General features: G+C 46.0%; 1 protein-coding gene and 1 long non-coding RNA gene across 2 annotated transcripts in view; one reads left to right on the top strand and one right to left on the bottom strand.

Annotated features, from left to right (window-relative positions):
* Positions 1-405: 405 nt before the first annotated feature.
* LOC310991395 lies at positions 406-1,245 on the top strand. Its single transcript, XR_014595619.1, has 3 exons — positions 406-629; positions 761-822; positions 917-1,245. It is a non-coding gene; the product is annotated as an uncharacterized lncRNA (long non-coding RNA).
* A 1,881-nt stretch (positions 1,246-3,126) lies between these two features.
* The window catches only part of LOC310991860 (uncharacterized protein), a gene marked incomplete at its 3' end in the record, with an annotated part of 138,445 nt that continues 124,874 nt past the window's right edge, over positions 3,127-16,697 (bottom strand). Inside the window, exons 14-19 of the mRNA XM_083979791.1 lie at positions 14,786-16,583; positions 14,502-14,675; positions 14,237-14,410; positions 3,506-3,679; positions 3,244-3,417; positions 3,127-3,130 (exon numbers count right to left, since the gene is read on the bottom strand). Of these exons, the coding sequence (XP_083835917.1) occupies positions 3,127-3,130; positions 3,244-3,417; positions 3,506-3,679; positions 14,237-14,410; positions 14,502-14,675; positions 14,786-16,583 (2,498 nt within the window). The remainder of the gene's footprint in view (positions 3,131-3,243; positions 3,418-3,505; positions 3,680-14,236; positions 14,411-14,501; positions 14,676-14,785; positions 16,584-16,697) is intronic.

The following is a 16,697-nucleotide window of genomic DNA, read 5'->3' as shown; positions in this document are numbered from 1 at the left end:
GTTTTTAAAAATTATGTAAAATTTGTTATCTACTACAATGTTATGTAGAAAAGATTAATACAACAAGCACAACAGTGAAAAGCAACCACATTTTAACTAGACAATTTAAATGGGACACTATTTCCCAGGACTTTTCCCAGGTTTGTCTAAATGAATACAACTTTGAACATATTAGGCGAAGTTTGGAATGAGTGTTGGGAGATGGGCAAACCACATCTCGCGAGTTCTTCCATATAACAATGAACTCCCCTGTGATTGGAGGACCCGACGAGACTCCGGGTCCTCATCCAATCATGTGAGGTCGTGGGCAGGACTAACACGGAAGTACTTGCAAGGCGTAAACAGACTTCTCCCACAACTTTTTCTAACTTTGCTGATTTGTTGACTACTATGGCTGGACGGCGTCTTAACTTCGCCTCCCCCTCAACTCCTCTGCATGGACGCGAACACCTTTCCACAGCAAGTCGGCACACCGACGAGAGGAGAGTGCTTTTGAACGCTGTTAGTGGGCTGTCTCGTCAGATAACTACCGCCGACTCGGACTGACTGCCTTCATGCCTTGGAGATGAAAAACAGGCCAGAGGAGCCCAACTCTAAGAGGAAAAGACGGATGCAATCCCCAAATTGCGGTAAGAATATGTTCGGTGCCTGCTTGCTAAGCTAAGTAGCCTCAAAGTAAAGCTTTCTTTCCGTAGCCCAAGCTAAAAGTAGTCTGAACCAGTGTGTTGCTTTATCAAAGTGGGTCTCTGTGTATTTACAGGATGCAGCACGCCGTCTTCACAACTCTGAGGCAACTTGGAGGAGCTACAAACCAGAGCAAGGGTAAGATTTAAAGAATAGGCTATGTGTTCATTCTGCTGCATGAGGAAAAACGTAAAACAGATACTCATCTTAACCGTACATTTTGTTTTCACAGACTGACCTCGTGACCACTGTGCCTGATGCCGATAAAGACACTATTGTGTGTAAGTAACGTTTACTACTTTCTGCTTACTGTTGAATGTAAGGGGATGCATGTTAATGCTGTGCCTAAGTGTTACTGTCTTATACTTGCAGCGCAGGCGGAAGCTGTGAAAAGTTCTCTGGAGCTCTACAGCCTCACATTCAGAGGCAAATCCTGAATACAGGGCAACACACCACAGATGTTTACAACTTGGACAAAATTAAAAAAGAATGTCATCTGTTACCTACATCCCAGACGCAGCAAACAGAGCTGTGCCGTAGGATCATGGAGGAGACTGCTGTGTGTTGTGTTTTGTGCTATGTAGCTATACATACATTTTTTATTATTATTTATGCCAATAAAGCTCTTTCTGTGAATAAACATGTTGCTGGCAATTTTCCTTTGCTCAATAAATTCATGTCCATAGGATAACAATGTGTGTGTGTGTATATTTCAACCAATTAGGAGTGATTTCCCTAGTTTAAAAGTATATATCAACCAATCACGAGTCTTTTTTCTAGTTTAAAAGTATACATATCAACCAATCACAAGTCATTTTCCTAGTTTAAAAGTATATATATCAACCAATCACGAGTCATTTTTCTGGTTTAAGAGTAGTGGTTTCAACCAATACTGAGTGAGGCCATTCAAGCCCCGCCTGGCTGCTGCTGTTCATATGCTGATTAGAGCCATTAACACCTTCTGACCAGGCGCTGTTTCGCCGCTATTCATATGCTAATTAGCCCCTCCACCAGTGGTTCGTTTCCGTCAGTATGTGGCACGGACGAACGCGACGTTTGCAGTCCATAAATTGTCGTTAATTGCCGGAAATTAGGGAAATCTGTTCACGGGAGACGAAAATCCCACTTTTCATGCTGTGATGGTGGCTCAGGTTTAGTGATGAGGAACTGTCACTGTCAGCAGCTGCTCCAAACAGACACGTTACAAACTTTATTGTGAAGGGACAGATTAGATGTTGATTTCGTTAACATTGACTTTGCACCCGAACAGGGGCGGGGTTATGGGATGGCTACTTGGGCTCAAGCCCCGGATGTTTTTGCCAAAGCCCCGAATGTTTTACAGTAGGGGCAAAAAAAATCTCAACGCAGTTTATGTCAGTCTCCCTCCGCTGACCGCACCAGTCTGAAGTGCAGCCTCACGGACGTCGGAACTGTTTAATGAGAGGGGGGGGGTTATTGGGAGGGTTGGGGGAGAGACGCACACTTATCAGTGATTATGAGATCTGAAGTTACTTTGTAATAAATAGCATACCGCATCATTACATCAAATAATGGCCGGTATTCAATCATTACACGAACGAAAAAAAGGCCGGCCCTAAATACAAGAAAAACAAACAAACAAACAAAAAAACTCATGTGTGGACGTCTGTGAAGACTGACGGGAGTGAAGCTGGCCTCGTCCTCTGCCTCAGAGAGGGACAGCTTTCCACTGGGTCTCTGCTCTGTGTCCGGAGCATGGATATATTATAGATTCATGGACCGAAGACGGACCGCAGGGCACGCTGTAAAAATGCGACTTGAATGGGATTGAAGCGATACAGCGTAACGGAGACAGAGACCCAGGTCCGACAGCGCAGCGAGGAGAAAAGCACGTGAAGAAGATGAAGATGAGCTAATGAACGATGAGCTTGGTCGCTATGTGTAAAAATAAAAGGAGGGATTTAGAAATAAAGGCTTCCCTCAGATAAAAGCCTGCCTCCCATAAAGGCTGTTGGTCGTAGCCTACGTCACACTGAGCTGTCAGATGAGGCCTGACTCCACTATGCCAGATGCCAGGCTGCTGTATGGAGCCAGGCTGCTGCATATCACATAGATCTATGCATTATATGAGATACAGTAGTACTAAGTTAGGGATGTTTGGCTTTTGGGTTAAATTTCAGAATGCACCTAAAATGCACTATAACATTTACAGGTGAATTTAATTTAAGACACTGAAGTCATCAGGAGGAGAAACTCCTGATCCCAGTAGTTCATCACTGTGACTGATGAAAGCTGCACAGCTCATGTTTGAAACACTCAGAGATTTTGTCTTCAGTATAAACTGTGTTGGGACGAGTCAGACTGAAACAGAGGACGTCAGTGGAGTGGGCGGAGCTTCACTGTGGCCTACACCACCTCTGGATATGGTCTCAGTGATCAGATCTGATGTTATCAATGCATCAATCACCTGAGACAGATGTTAATACCAGGTGTGACCAGATGTGAACGGGGCCATAGAAAATGTTCCAGCTCCTCCTCCTCTATCAGACAGTGTGTGTGGCTGCAGCAGCCTCTCCATACCTGAAAGACTCCAGTCTCCAGTCTGGATCCTCCAGTCCAGCAGACAGCAGCTTCTCTCCTGAGGCTCCTGGATGGTTGTAGCTCAGGTCCAGCTCTCTCAGATGGGAGGGGTTGGAGCTCAGAGCTGAGGCCAGAGAAGCACAGCCTTCCTCTGTGATCAGACATCCTGACAGACTGAACACACACAACAACACACAGGAACCCTCTGTCAACACCTGCTGCTGTGTTCAAGTGGCATCAGATAAACAGGATGGTTCCTCACCTGAGAGTCTCCAGTCTACAGTGTGGACTCCTCAGTCCACCAGACAGCAACTTCACTCCTGAGTCCTTCAGTTCGTTGTTACTCAGGTCCAGGTGTCTCAGACTAGAGGACTGGGAGCTGAGGACTGAGGACAGAGCTTCACAGCTTCTCTCTGAGAGGTTACAGCCGCTCAGTCTGAAGAGATGATCATGAGGAATTAAAGAAGAAAGGGATTTATTTTCTGTCCTGTTGAAAAGACAGAAGTGTTTTTATACAATGATGAATAAATCCAACTATCTCTACACTTACAGAGCTTTGTTGGAGGCTTTGACCACTGGCAGCAGCCTCAGAAGAGCCTCCTCTGAAGCAGAGTATTTCTTCAGGTCAAACTCGTCCAGATCTTCTTCTGATGACAGTAAGATGAAGACTAGAGCCGACCATTGAGCAGGAGACAGTTTATCTGTGGAGAGACGTCCTGATGTCAGGGACTGTTGGATCTCCCCCACTAGAGAACGGTCATTGAGTTCATTCAGACAGTGGAACAGGTTGATGCTTTTCTCTGCAGAGGGAGTCTCTTCAATCTTCTTCTTGATGTACTGGACTGTTTTCTGATTTGACCGTGAGTCACTTCTTGTCTGTGTCATCAGACCTTGTAGGAGAGTCTGATTGGTCTTCAGTGAAAGACCCAGGAGGAAGCGGAGGAACAAGTCCAGGTGTCCATTTGGACTCTTTAAGGCCTCGTCCACAGCGCTCTGGTGGAAATGTGATGATTTGTCTCTGAACAGTTTAAAAAGTTTAAAGTTTAATTTCTTTCCCGACATCAGGTTGAGTCCAGAGTTGATGAAGGTCAGATGGACATGAAGAGCAGCCAGAAACTCCTGAACACTCAGATGGACGAAGCAGAACACCTTGGCCGCCTGGTACAGGCGTTTCTCCAATCTAAAGATCTGTGTGAACACTCCTGAGTACACTGAGGCTGCTCTGATATCGATGCCACACTCTGGCAGGTCGGATTCATAGAAGATCAGGTTTCCTTTCTGCAGCTGCTCAAAAGCCAGTTTTCCCAGAGACTCAATCATCTTCCTGCTCTCTGGACTCCAGTGTGGATCTGTCTCAGCTCCTCCATCATACTTGACCTTCTTCAGTTTTAGATGAACCACCAGGAAGTGGATGTACATCTCAGTCAGGGTCTTGGGCAGCTCTCCTCCCTCTCTGGTCTCCAACAGCTCCTCCAGAACTGTAGCAGTGATCCAGCAGAAGACTGGGATGTGGCACATGATGTGGAGGCTTCGTGATGTCTTGATGTGGGAGATGATCTCTCTGGCCTGCTCCTCATCTCTGAACCTCTTCCTGAAGTACTCCTCCTTCATTAGGTCAGTGAACCCTCTGACCTCTGTCACCATGTCAACACACTGAGGAGGGATCTGATTGGCTGCTGCAGGTCGTGTGGTTATCCAGAGGCGAGCAGAGGGAAGCAGCTTCCCCCTGATGAGGTTGGTCAGCAGCACGTTGACTGAGGTGGACTCTGTCACATCAGTCAGGATCTCAGTGTTGTGGAAGTCCAGAGGAAGTCGACACTCGTCCAGACCGTCAAAGATGAAGATGACCTGGAACTGATCAAAGCTGCAGATTCCTGCTGCTTTGGTTTCAGAGAAGAAGTTATGAACAAGTCCCACCAAGCTGAACTTTTCCTCTTTCAGCACATTCAGCTCTCTGAAGGTGAAGGGAAATGTTAAGTGTATGTCCTGGTTGGTTTTGCCTTCAGCCCAGTCCAGAGTGAACTTCTGTGTTAAGACTGTTTTCCCAATGCCAGCCACTCCCTTTGTCATCACTCTTCTGATTGGTCGGTCTCCTCCAGTTGAGGCTTTAAAGATGTCTTCTTGTCTGATGGTTGTTTCTGGTCTGGCTGGTTTCCTGGACGCTGTTTCAATCTGTCTGACCTCATGTTCATCATTGACCTCTCCAGTCCCTCCCTGTGTGATGTAGAGCTCTGTGTAGATCTGGTTCAGAAGGGTTTTATGTCCTGCTATAGCGATGCCCTCAAACACACACTGGAACTTCTCCTTCAGGTTGTCTTTGAGTTTAGGCTGGCATTTGTGAAGAGCTTCTGAATGAATGAACAACAGATAATAGGACAATAAGGTAAAGGTCCTTGTAACAACAGGTCACAGTGAATGAATCTAAACACAGAAATATTTGGATCTAAATTCATGTAGTCATGGTGATGACTACAACAGTTAAATGTGACATCCCCTCACAAAAGGTGTTTAACTTCACCTGCTGCTGCTGCTGACGGGTCTTGTCCTGTTGGAGGAAAGGGAATCATTAATCATGAGGAGTAGCAGGACCAACCCAGTTGACATTGTCCTCTGTGTGGAAATAGTTACAAAGCCAAGATATTTAACAAAGGTAAAACACTGGCTGCACTTCCCTTGACTGACCTTCATTAATTCCCATCTTCTTCAGAATTAACCTCGCCACCTGCAGAACTTTGTCAGTAGTGTGCATGCCGACCATCAAGTCCACCATGTCCACTCTGCTTGCATCCTCCAGCTCACACTTTGGGATGGCAGGGGAACCATCCAGTAAGTCATCATTCTGCAGGTACCACTGGAAGCGTTTCAGCTCTTCGTTCCCCAAATTCATCAAAATCTGCAGCAGCTGCTCCTTCACAGATGTCGCCATCTTTGTTGCCTGACAGAACCAGATCAGTGACACTGTTTCACCAAGACTGATACCACAATTTATCATGGTAAGGGATGTGACTCTATTTAGTGCCATCACATCCCTGGTTTGTTAATTAATATACAGTATTTAACACTGGTAGGATAAATCTGAAATGTCCTCCATCTGTACACAGGACAAACATCAGTGTGACTCACAGCAGTGATGGCCAACAAAAGACAGAAGGTATTTCAGTGTTCAGTCTGCTCCTCAGACACAGTCTCATAATTTTGACCCTGGTAGTTTTTGGTTTTTGTGAAATCTGTTTTTGTGTGCAAAGTAAATTAAATCAAGCATCCAAAATAAGGTATGGTATAAAAATGATTTGCTCTGTTTAAAAAGGACAGTCAATCACACAATCAGTATAAAACACATTTAGAACTTCAAGACAATATAGTTTAGATCAGCCTTTCTCAAAGTGGGTGCCGCGGCACACTGGGGTGCCGTCTGACTGCGTCAGGGGTGCCGTGAAAAAAATACCTCTTCTGACATAAAGGGGCCGTGTCCACCGGACGCCCTTTTAGCGCTCTGGGCGTCTACTTTTCATTCAGATCCTATAGAGCTCGGCGTGCACACCACTCAGCGCCCTCGCCGGGAAGAAAAAAAGCTCTCGGCGTTTTTTTGTTTTTGTGGCGCTCAGACTCAGAGTTGAAATATGTTCAACTTTTGGAACAGCGCCGCACTTGTCAAGCGGCTCGTTTTATAACCTGGTAACGGCAGCGTTCTGAGGGAGAGCGAGGGAGAGAGAGAGAGAGAGAGAGCGACCACTCCAAAAGTGTGTTTGGTGGACACGGCCGTTGGTCACGGGCGCTCAGAGCAGTAGGGGCCGTGTCCACCGGACACCGGACGCTATGAAAAAAATGCGTGGTACCAGGCACACGTCTCCCACTGATGGTGAGTCACACCCCCTCCTCTCTCCAGTGGAGGGCTTTATAAGTGAGTAGCAGCACCTTGAAATGAATTCTGAACGGGACCGGTAACCAGTGCAGAGTGGCAAGAATGGGTGTGATGTGGTAGGGTTTTTTGACTTTGTCAGTAGTCTGTTTTTTTTTTTTACCTTGTCAGTAGTCTGGCAGTAGCTTCGTAAACCAGCAGCTCCCGGAAATGCAATTCATTTCATTTCTGAGGGAGAGTCTGGCCTCATCCCCGTTGTAGCGTTTGGCTTGAAACCCTCAGAAGGCCGAGCCAATCAGCGTCGCCGCTGTGATTGACACAACACGTTGGCCAATCAGGGACCGACTGGTGCAAAGCCCCGTCACTACACCAACTTGCTGATTGGCTGAATGGGGTTGTCTGTCAACGCTACTACTCCCGCTCAGCTCCCGGCCCCCCCAAACGCTGACATGGGGAATGAGGCCAGACTCTCCCTCAGAAATTAAATGAAATGAAATGCATTTCCACGAGAGGCTGGTTTACGAGACTAGTCTGGCAGCTGCATTTTGGACAAATTGAAGGCGGTCGATGGATGACTGATTAAGGCATGTGAAGAGTGAGTTATAGTAGTCCAGTCTGGATGATATGAAAGCATGTATTGACATTTCTAGTTCTGAGTGGGAAACTATGGAACGGAGCTTGGCAATGTTTCTCAGGTGGAAGAACCCGTTTCGGGAGAGGGTTTTCACATGTTTTTCTAGATGCATAGATTTGTCAAAATGCACTCCAAGGTTCTTGATGTTTGTGTGGATGTGGTTCTTGAGTGGTCCGGGATGGTCTTGTACCCTGGCTGTGACACAGTTGGAGGCTATGACTAGAACCACAGTCTTTGCAGTATTTAGCTGCAGGAGGTTGGCTGCCATCCAGCCTTCAATAGCTGCCAGGCAATCCAGGAGGGTGCTGAAGCCCTGTATTTTATCAGGTGTAAATGAAAAATGGAGCTGAATGTCATCTGCATAACAGTGATGGGAAATGCCAGGAAACTTACTGATGATGTGACTGAGTGGGAGCAGTACAGGGCGAACAGGAGAGGGGCCAGAACAGAGCCTTGAGGTACCCCACAATGCAAGGGGGTGGAGTCTGACCTGTAGGGACCGACGGCCACCGAGAAACATCTGTTGCTGAGGTATGATGCAAACCAAGCTAGGGCGGAGCCCGTCACGCCCACCCAGTCCCTGAGCCTGCCGAGGAGTAAGCTGTGATCTACAGGATCAAATGCTGCGCTTAAATCTAATAGGACCAACAGGGCGCACCATTTCACGTGGCTACGAGCAAAACCTGGAACGTGGTGGTGAGAAATAAAGAGAGAAAAACACAAAGAATAGACATGTAGCCTGAAACTGCACAATAGGAAGACTTTTCTGAGAAATCATGTGACACGACTGTGAACAGAGCGGACGTGACTTTGTGGTTGACACAGTTATTGCTGGAGTGGGGGAGGAAGTCTCAGTACTGTCATTAAACTTCATGTCTCCTTCCCTTTGTTACTTTTAGGACTTATTATTTCAGTATTAAATTTGTGTAAATATACAGAGCTTTTTAATGGAATTGTGCAGATATGAAAATAAGACAAATCCTCCATCAGAGTTACTGAACAAGTGGCTGTAGTGAAAAACAACTGTGAACTACACTCATCTGTTCCTCAGCAAAGTGAAGTGAGGGCTGAGCCTCCACCTGCAGGGAGAGCTGCACTCAGTCACAACAACAAGGTTTACACAACAAGGTTTACACACCTGTCCACCACAGTGTCATTCTGCTGTCAACCAGCAGGTGGTGCTGAAGGAAGGAAAGTTCAAATCCTTCTCACATCAAACTGTTCTTTCAAATCTTGCATAGTTCCCCTTCAATAGCTAAATGTTTAAAACACAACATTCACCACCTTCCTTCATGTACAACTGAACCTTTATCCACTGGAGAACAAACAGAACAAAGGAGAGTTCCCCTCTGGACTGAGAACATGAACCAGCTGAGTGGTAGAACAAAGACGACACTCACCAGGTGAATTCAGACCCACATCCAGTCAGAGTCGCTCTTCCTTCACCTGTAGAGGAAACACAGAGAGAAGCATCAGCATCAGTCTATAATCACTTCACAGTCAAAGAGTAGAGACATTAACATGACGACAGTGAACACAACAGGAAAGACAGGAAGTAGAAAACAGGGAACTGCAAACAGGAAAAGAGAGAATGAGTGAGAAAGAGAGAAAAGCAACAGAACTTACAGACTTTCCATCAGGACTTTAACATGTGAGGGTCTTCATCAGTTTGTCCATCAGTCAGTGACAGTCGACTGGTCTCTGAGCTGCTGTCACAGCAAAGTGAAGTGGAGCGACACCACAGGAAGACCTTTCTGAGAAATCATGTCACACGACTGTGAACAGAGCGGACGTGACTTTGTGGTTGATACAGTTATTGCTTGAGTTGGGGAGGGGGTCTTAGTACTGTCATTAGTGTGAATGCTGAAAGCATAAGTATTCTCTACTCTACTCTAACCAAGCCTTTTTAATAATCAATGGGTGGATCAATGGATTATCATATACATGTTAGGATGGGTGTAGTTGTGTAGTCTTATCTGTCATAAACACGTATGTTGCAGAGCCTCCACTCTCCTTGTAACAAGCTACAAGTCATTTATTCTGCTGTTAATGACGGTAAAAATGAAACATAAGGTAAATATCCTGCATAGTTCTCCTCCTGTCCCTAGCAACGACCCGTTTGACCTAGCAACGGTCTGGCAATCGACTGCTGGAATTCTTTTTCTGTTGTTGTTCTGGTAATTCTACATAGTCAACCTAGTCAGTTTTCATTTCACTGCATCTATGACTCGTCCAACGGTGCTAACAGACCAGAGGGAGCTGATATCACAATTCAGTAATTTATTTTTTTTCCTGAATGTGTCTAATTCTTATTGAACTTTTTGTAGCTATATTCCACAAGAGCACTGGTGACTCCCCTGTGTGCCCTCCTGTGTGTTTTGACCGAAGAACATGAGACCGTCAACAACCAAGTTAGTATTAGAGTTAATGTGAAAAAACGATTCTCTTTGCTGAAGCGGCTAGCTGCCCGTTAGCTCCGTGTTAGCCATGCTAACGTAGCTCGTCTCAGACATTTACTGGACTGGGATCAAACTAATACGGTTTAACATCTAATGACCACAGTTTCATGTTAGCAGAACTGGTTTGTGAACTGGGTGATGATGTGTTAAAGGGATAGTTCAACATTTTGGCAATTTCTCCTATTGCCGTATTCCCTATAGTCATAGCAGTAGGTTCATCACCTTTAATTATTGGTGCATGTTGTTTTGAGATCGGCGGGGCAGAGACGTGAGCTGCCCAGTGAACACAATGGAGGTGGACAAGTTGTGACCTGCACATTCACCACGCTCTGAAATAATCATGTACAATGATGTAACATTACGACACATGAAGCAAATACTTGGAACTACTTGTGCTTTTGAAATCACTCAGCCCAGCAGCCAAAACGACTCGTACCTGCTGTCACCTGCTATAGTCAGACTTGCGAAATAAAAAACATGGTCTTCAACATGAGTTCATGTTTATTTTATATTTTATTGTGTCAGCTTGAAACCATACAACCATGTGTCGTTGAACAGGAATGTGCACGGCCAATCAAATCCCAAACAATCCATGAACCAATCAATGATCACTAATAAACAAAAATGAAGTCATGAGTGTTAATTGGCTCCAGTTTCCAAGAAACAGCAGTTAGGTAATAATTATAGAAATATATAATAAAAAACAATCAGTCTCAAAGTCAAGATAAATTTAAATCTACAAACTTCATGAACTCAGCGTCATGGTAACAGAAAAAATCATTGTCTGGTAGGATTAGTAGCTGATGGTTTTTGTGCTGCTCTACATCAGCAGGAAATGTCCATCACATATAAAACTGATTCACATTGTTTTATTTGATTCAGTAAAACCACAAAGAAAAATAAATCACATGTAATTCATTCTATTCAGTGTCTCTACAACATGATGTTTGTTTCCAGTTGTGTTTCTTGTTGTGTGTGTTTAGCTGTGAGCAGCTCACAAACAGCCTGTAAAGTTGAACATGAACAGTGAATGTGTTTAAAATGTGTTTTTCTCCTCAGTGACGCTGGCGACTCAGAGACTTTTAGCTTGGTGATATTAGGCCTCGTCCTTCATCAGCAGCTGAGTAAAAGTCACCGTGGTTTTTGTCCTGTAATAATCGACGCTTCCATCTTTAAAGGAAGAGGAAGAAGTTTACAAGAATCACTGAGAAGAGTTTAAAACATCAACTGATTTAATCCATGAATGTGAAAACGTGAGTGAGAGACAGAGACAGACATGTAGAGACTGAACTGTCTGTTCAACAGTGAGAAGGTTTCTGTGACAGGAGGAGACTCTGCTTCACTCAACACAGACTCACTGAGGAAACAGGACTGGACCAGTCCAGTCTAAACCCAGGATAGAGAGGTTGAGTGAAGGTGGTGTTGAAGGTGTAGAGGTGGATCAGTGAGTCAGAGGAGACTCTGTAGAAGGACAGAGAGCCAGCAGGACAGTCCACATACACTGCTACTCTGTTAGAGACGGAGGAGGAGGAGGAGGAGGAGGAGGAGGAGGAGGAGGAGGAGGAGGAGGAGGAGGAGGAGGAGGAGATGATGTCAGTCCGTTTGTTATTGTGCCAGACGTAGTAACCACCATCATAGCAGAACAGACTCCAGGACTGGTCGTTCCTTCCAAACCAACAGTCATCACTGTTTCCTTTCCTTCTGATTCCTCTGTAACTCACTGATATAGAAACCTCTCCTCTCCTCTCGACCTCCCAGTAGCAGCGACCAGTCAGACCAGTTGAACACAGCAGCTGTTCCCACCAGTCAAATCTGTCTGGATGATCAGGATATGACTGACGCTCCTTCACATATGTTGCCTTCCTGTTGTTGTCAGACAGTTTGATCTTTGTGTGCACTGTGTTTGTGTCGATTGTGAGTGGACAGGAATCTGATGGAGAGAACAAGACAGCTGCAGTTATTGATCATTGATCAGTTATTGACAGTTTGATGAAGACTCATGAGGTCAGTGATGTGACAGTGTGAAAATGGTTGAATGTGCTGCTCAAAGTAAAAACAGACTTACATCTCCATGGACCTGGTGTCAACCATGGGACTCCAGCAGGCTCCACCCTGAAAGAAGGAGGGGGGTCAGAGCAGCACCTTCTCTGTCAGCATGCACACATGGACATTACATGGCTCTCACACACACACTGTTTTATCACTGTGTTCACATGGAGGCTGGTATGTATGGATGAACACTGAGCACAGAGAAGAAGGAGCTGGAGTCTTTATCTAGTGATGATACAGAGCAGGAGGAGACCAGGAGGAAACACTTCATCATGTCTTTTCTCCATGTGATGTCACTGCAGTGTGAGACACACACTTTCACTCTCTGACTCTCAAGCTGCACAAACACACGTCACAGCAAAGAAGATGAAGACACAACAGGTGGAGCTGACCAGCCCAGGTATCCCACAATATACAAAGAAAGGCACGTGTGAAGACACGTTTGTTAGAGCTCAGTGAAACAGAGAGTTTAGTGAGAAACACTGAGTGTGAACACAACTTGTGTTTGTTTGAAGAAAACTCCCCAGGAAGCTGAAGAATGAGGCTGTGAGCAGGTTTCCACAGGAGCCACAGCCAAGGGCGTCAGTTTACTTTGAAAAGTGGTGGGGACAATGACCATATGCAACCCCCCCCCTTGGAAGCCTGGACCGTGGACCCGATGGGGCTGGACTCACGGGCATTTTGTTTTGTTTTTTAATTCCCCGCCGGACGGTTATAGAGAGGAAAAACACAGAATATACAATATATGTCCAAAAGACTTTGTCCCGTCGTCACGATGTGAGTGAGGATCAGATGGTCGCTCAGGTTTAGTGATGAGGAAACTGTCACTGTCAGCAGCTGCTCCAAACAGACACGTTACAAACTTTATCGTGAAGGGACAAATTAGATGTTGATTTCGTTAACAGTGACTTTGCACCCGAACAGGGGCGGGGTTAGGGGATGGCTACTTGGGCTCAAGCCCCGGATGTTTTTGCCAAAGCCACAAATGTTTTACAGTAGGGGCAAAAAAAATCTCAACGCAGTTCATGTCAGTCTCCCTCCGCTGACCGCACCAGTCTGAAGTGCAGCCTCATGGACGTCAGAACTGTTTATTGAGGGGGGGGGGGGGGGGGCCTCGTCCTCTGCTTCAGAGAGGGACAGCTTTCCACTGTCGGGCCTGGGTCTCTGCTCTGTGTCCGGAGCATGGATATATTATAGATTCATGTACGAAGACGGATTGCAGCGCGCGACTAAAAATGCGACTTGAATGGGATTGAAGCGATACAGCGTAACGGAGACAGAGACCCAGGTCCGACAGCGCAGCGAGGAGAAAAGCACGTGAAGAAGATGAAGATGAGCTAATGAACGATGAGCTTGGTCGCTATGTGTAAAAATAAAAGGAGGGATTTAGAAATAAAGGCTTCCCTCAGATAAAAGCCTGCCTCCAATAAAGGCCGTTGGCCGTAGCCTACATCACACTGAGCTGTCAGATGAGGCCTGACTCCACTATGCCAGATGCCAGGCTGCTGTATGGAGCCAGGCTGCTGCATATCACATAGATCTATGCATTATATGAGATACAGTAGTACTCACAAAAAGTTAGGGATGTTTGGCTTTTGGGTTAAATTTCAGAATGCATCTAAAATGCACTATAACCTTTACAGGTGAATTCAATTTAAGACACTGAAGTCATCAGGAGGAGAAACTCCTGATCCCAGTAGTTCATCACTGTGACTGATGAAAGCTGCACAGCTCATGTTTGAAACACTCAGAGATTTTGTCTTCAGTATAAACTGTGTTGGGACGAGTCAGACTGAGACAGAGGACGTCAGTGGAGTGGGCGGAGCTTCACTGTGGCCTACACCACCTCTGGATATGGTCTCAGTGATCAGATCTGATGTTATCAATGCATCAATCACCTGAGACAGATGTTAATACCAGGTGTGATAGAAAATGTTCCAGCTCCTCCTCCTCTATCAGACAGTGTGTGTGGCTGCAGCAGCCTCTCCATACCTGAGAGAGTCCAGTCTCCAGTCTGGATCTTTCAGTCTGTCTGACAGCAGCTTCACTCCTGAGGCTCCTGGATGGTTGTAGCTCAGGTCCAGCTCTCTCAGATGGGAGGGGTTGGAGCTCAGAGCTGAGGCCAGAGAATCACAGCCTTCCTCTGTGACCAGACATCCTGACAGACTGAACACACACAACAACACACAGGAACCCTCTGTCAACACCTGCTGCTGTGTTCAAGTGGCATCAGATAAACAGCTGGATGGATCCTCACCTGAGAGTCTCCAGTCTACAGTGTGGACTATCCAGTCCACCAGACAGCAGCTTCACTCCTGAGTCCTGCAGGTTGTTGTTACTCAGGTCCAGGTGTCTCAGACTAGAGGACTGGGAGCTGAGGACTGAGGACAGAGCTTCACAGCTTCTCTTTGAGAGCTTACAGCCGCTCAGTCTGAAGAGATGATCATGAGGAATTAAAGAAGAAAGGGATTTATTTTCTGTCCTGTTGAAAAGACAGTTTTTTATACAATGATGAATAAATCCAACTATCTCTACACTTACAGAGCTTTGTTGGAGGCTTTGACCACTGGCAGCAGCCTCAGAAGAGTCTCCTCTGAAGCAGAGTATTTCTTCAGGTCAAACTCGTCCAGATCTTCTCCTGATGACAGTAAGATGAAGACCAGAGCCGACCATTGACCAGGAGACAGTTTATCTGTGGAGAGACGTCCTGATGTCAGGGATTGTTGGATGTCCTCCACTAGAGAACGATCATTGAGTTCATTCAGACAATGGAACAGGTTGATGCTTTTCTCTGCAGACACATTCTTACTGATCTTCTTCTTGATGTACTGGAGTGTTTTCTGATTGGTCTGTGAGTCACTTCTTGTCTGACTCATCAGACCTCGTAGGAGAGTCTGATTGGTCTCCAATGAAAGACCCAGGAGGAAGCGGAGGAACAAGTCCAGGTGTCCATTTTGACTCTTTAAGGCCTCGTCCACAGCGCTCTGGTAGAAATGTGTAGATTTGTCTCTAAACACTTGAGACCACCTGGATGTTGTTTGTTGTTGTGACATCAGGTTGAGTCCAGAGTTGATGGAGGTCAGATGGACATGAAGAGCAGCCAGAAACTCCTGAACACTCAGATGGACGAAGCAGAACACCTTGTCCTGGTACAGGCCACTCTCCTCTTTAAAGATCTGTGTGAAGACTCCTGAGTACACTGAGGCTGCTCTGATATCGATGCCACACTCTGTCAGGTCTGATTCATAGAAGATCAGGTTTCCTTTCTGCAGCTGCTCAAAAGCCAGTTTTCCCAGAGTCTCAATCATCTTCCTGCTCTCTGGACTCCAGTGTGGATCTGTCTCAGCTCCTCCATCATACTTGACCTTCTTCAGTTTTAGATGAACCACCAGGAAGTGGATGTACATCTCAGTCAGGGTCTTGGGCAGCTCTCCTCCCTCTCTGGTCTTCAACAGCTCCTCCAGAACTCCAGCAGTGATCCAGCAGAAGACTGGGATGTGGCACATGATGTGGAGGCTTCGTGAGGTCTTGATGTGGGAGACGATCTCTCTGGCCTGCTCCTCATCTCTGAACCTCTTCCTGAAGTACTCCTCCTTCTGTGGGTCAGTGAACCCTCTGACCTCTGTCACCATGTCAACACACTGAGGAGGGATCTGATTGGCTGCTGCAGGTCGTGTGGTTATCCAGAGGCGAGCAGAGGGAAGCAGCTTCCCCCTGATGAGGTTGGTCAGCAGCACGTTGACTGAGGTGGACTCTGTCACATCAGTCAGGATCTCAGTGTTGTGGAAGTCCAGAGGAAGTTGACACTCGTCCAGACCGTCAAAGATGAAGACGACCTGGAACTGATCAAACCTGCAGATTCCTGCTGCTTTGGTTTCAGTGAAGAAGTGATGAACAAGTTCCACCAAGCTGAACTTTTTCTCTTTCAGCACATTCAGCTGTCTGAAGGTGAAGGGAAATGTGAAGTATATGTCCTGGTTGGCCTTGTCTTCAGCCCAGTCCAGAGTGAACTTCTGTGTTAAGACTGTTTTCCCAATGCCAGCCACTCCCTTTGTCATCACTCTTCTGATTGGTCGGTGTCTTCCAGGTTGGGCTTTGAAGATGTCTTCTTGTCTGATGGTTGTTTCTGGTCTGTCTGGTTTCCTGGACGCTGTTTCAATCTGTCTGACCTCATGTTCATCATTGACCTCTCCAGCCCCTCCCTCTGTGATGTAGAGCTCTGTGTAGATCTGGTTCAGAAGGGTTTGGTTTCCTGCTTTAGAGATCCCCTCAAACACACACTGGAACTTCTTCCTCAGGGCAGATTTGAGTTTACAACGACAAACTGGAGCAAAATATTCTGAATGAAAACACAAGAAATCAGACCAATAAGAAAATATAACATGATAATTCCTCTAAATAACGACTTTATGAACATGTTTCCCTCCATGTGTTGATGTCAGTGAACGTCTCA

Source organism: Trachurus trachurus (assembly GCF_905171665.1).
Source record: "Trachurus trachurus genome assembly, chromosome: 9".
Classification (NCBI taxonomy): domain Eukaryota; kingdom Metazoa; phylum Chordata; class Actinopteri; order Carangiformes; family Carangidae; genus Trachurus; species Trachurus trachurus.
The sequence above is the reverse complement of the archived record's forward strand: the minus strand, read 5'-3'. Positions and strand labels throughout refer to the sequence as shown.